This window comes from Protobothrops mucrosquamatus, unplaced genomic scaffold, assembly GCF_001527695.2.
Source record: "Protobothrops mucrosquamatus isolate PMUCROS unplaced genomic scaffold, P.Mucros_1.0 scaffold783, whole genome shotgun sequence".
In the NCBI taxonomy this organism is placed as follows: domain Eukaryota; kingdom Metazoa; phylum Chordata; class Lepidosauria; order Squamata; family Viperidae; genus Protobothrops; species Protobothrops mucrosquamatus.
Genome location: NW_015387051.1, coordinates 95,299 through 96,570, shown reverse-complemented (window position 1 = coordinate 96,570; position 1,272 = coordinate 95,299). Strand labels below are relative to the sequence as shown.

Below are 1,272 nucleotides of genomic sequence, written 5' to 3'. Positions count from 1 at the left end.
ACTACATTCCACCACAACTACAAACTGTACAGTCATTTATTTATTTATTTTTTTAAAAAAATCCTTGTCCAGCATTATATACTCAGCGTTTCTCAACTTGAGCAACTTTTTAAGAGGTGTGGACTTCAACTCCCAGAATTCCCCATGAATCTGCCCAGTGGGATTCAGGAAATTGTAGCGCACATCTTAAAAGCTGTTGAGGTTGAAAAAAAACAACAACTCTGAGCGATCCGTCCATTAGTTTGGCTGGAGTGTATTTGCTGGCGTTCCCGTCAAGTTAATGACCTTAAGATGCACACTGGATATTAAGAAGCAAAGGATTTTTTTTCCCCTCACCTTCCGAGGGATGTCAAGAGGATGCTTACACTGAGCAACTGTAACGTTGAACTCTTAATTTGATTGGATGGATCTTTCTGTTTTATCCTACCGTTGGCCTGTGGCTTGCTGCTCTTTCAGTTGGAGGAGAGAGGCTTCGAACTCGTCTTCTTTTTTCTTTTTTTCACTTCTCAGCATTTCGATCGCAAGGACCAACTCTTGATTCTGTCCCCGGAGTGATTCCAGCTCATTCTCTCTTCAACCGAGTCAGTTTTCCCAATGAAAAAGCAGAAAACTTCAACTTAAAAGACGGAATACAGAAGGAAAACGGCAGGTTTAGGGGTGTGTGTGTGTGGGGGGGGGAAATGCAAGCTGATCAGTGTTATTCTAAAGAGGTCATTGGAAGAAGCTTACAATTTCAGAAACATGGCTAACGGCTTTGCTAATTGACGAAAGAACATCTAAACTCTCTTCCATTCTGAATTACAATTATAACTGTTGATCACTGCCATTAATAGCAATTAGTTGCTATTCACTATTCATTCATTCATTCATTTTTGTAAGTATGATCACTAGTTCTCCAAAAAAAGGCAAAGATAATTTGGGGAGATACAGAGGTTGAGATAGGAAGAGATGTAACGAACAACCTCGTTAGTTTTGACTTTTGGAAACGGGCACTTTGTACCAACCACACCCAACGAGGCAGCCCTTTTACGGTCAAACCAAGCTTAACCAGCATTTTTATTTTTGGGGGGAAAATACCCACAAATGGCTTCAAAAATCCCAGAGGGTCCACCGAACTGCCAAGAGTTTTAGAGGGCCTTGAGAAATTCAATGTCGACTTTTTATAGGAGAACTTAACAAAACTGAACAGGACTTGCCCGATCTCGATTTTTTTTTTTTTACTTTTCTTGAGAAGCTTAAGAGGTTGATCAGAGGAGGAGGAGGAGGAGGAGG

At 40.7% G+C, this 1,272-nt stretch overlaps 1 protein-coding gene across 1 annotated transcript in view; it reads right to left on the bottom strand.

Annotated features, from left to right (window-relative positions):
* RPGRIP1L (RPGRIP1 like) overlaps positions 1-1,272 on the bottom strand; it is a 59,444-nt gene that overhangs the window by 50,288 nt on the left and 7,884 nt on the right. Inside the window, exon 6 of the mRNA XM_029284639.1 lies at positions 428-571. Within this exon, the coding sequence (XP_029140472.1) occupies positions 428-571 (144 nt within the window). The remainder of the gene's footprint in view (positions 1-427; positions 572-1,272) is intronic.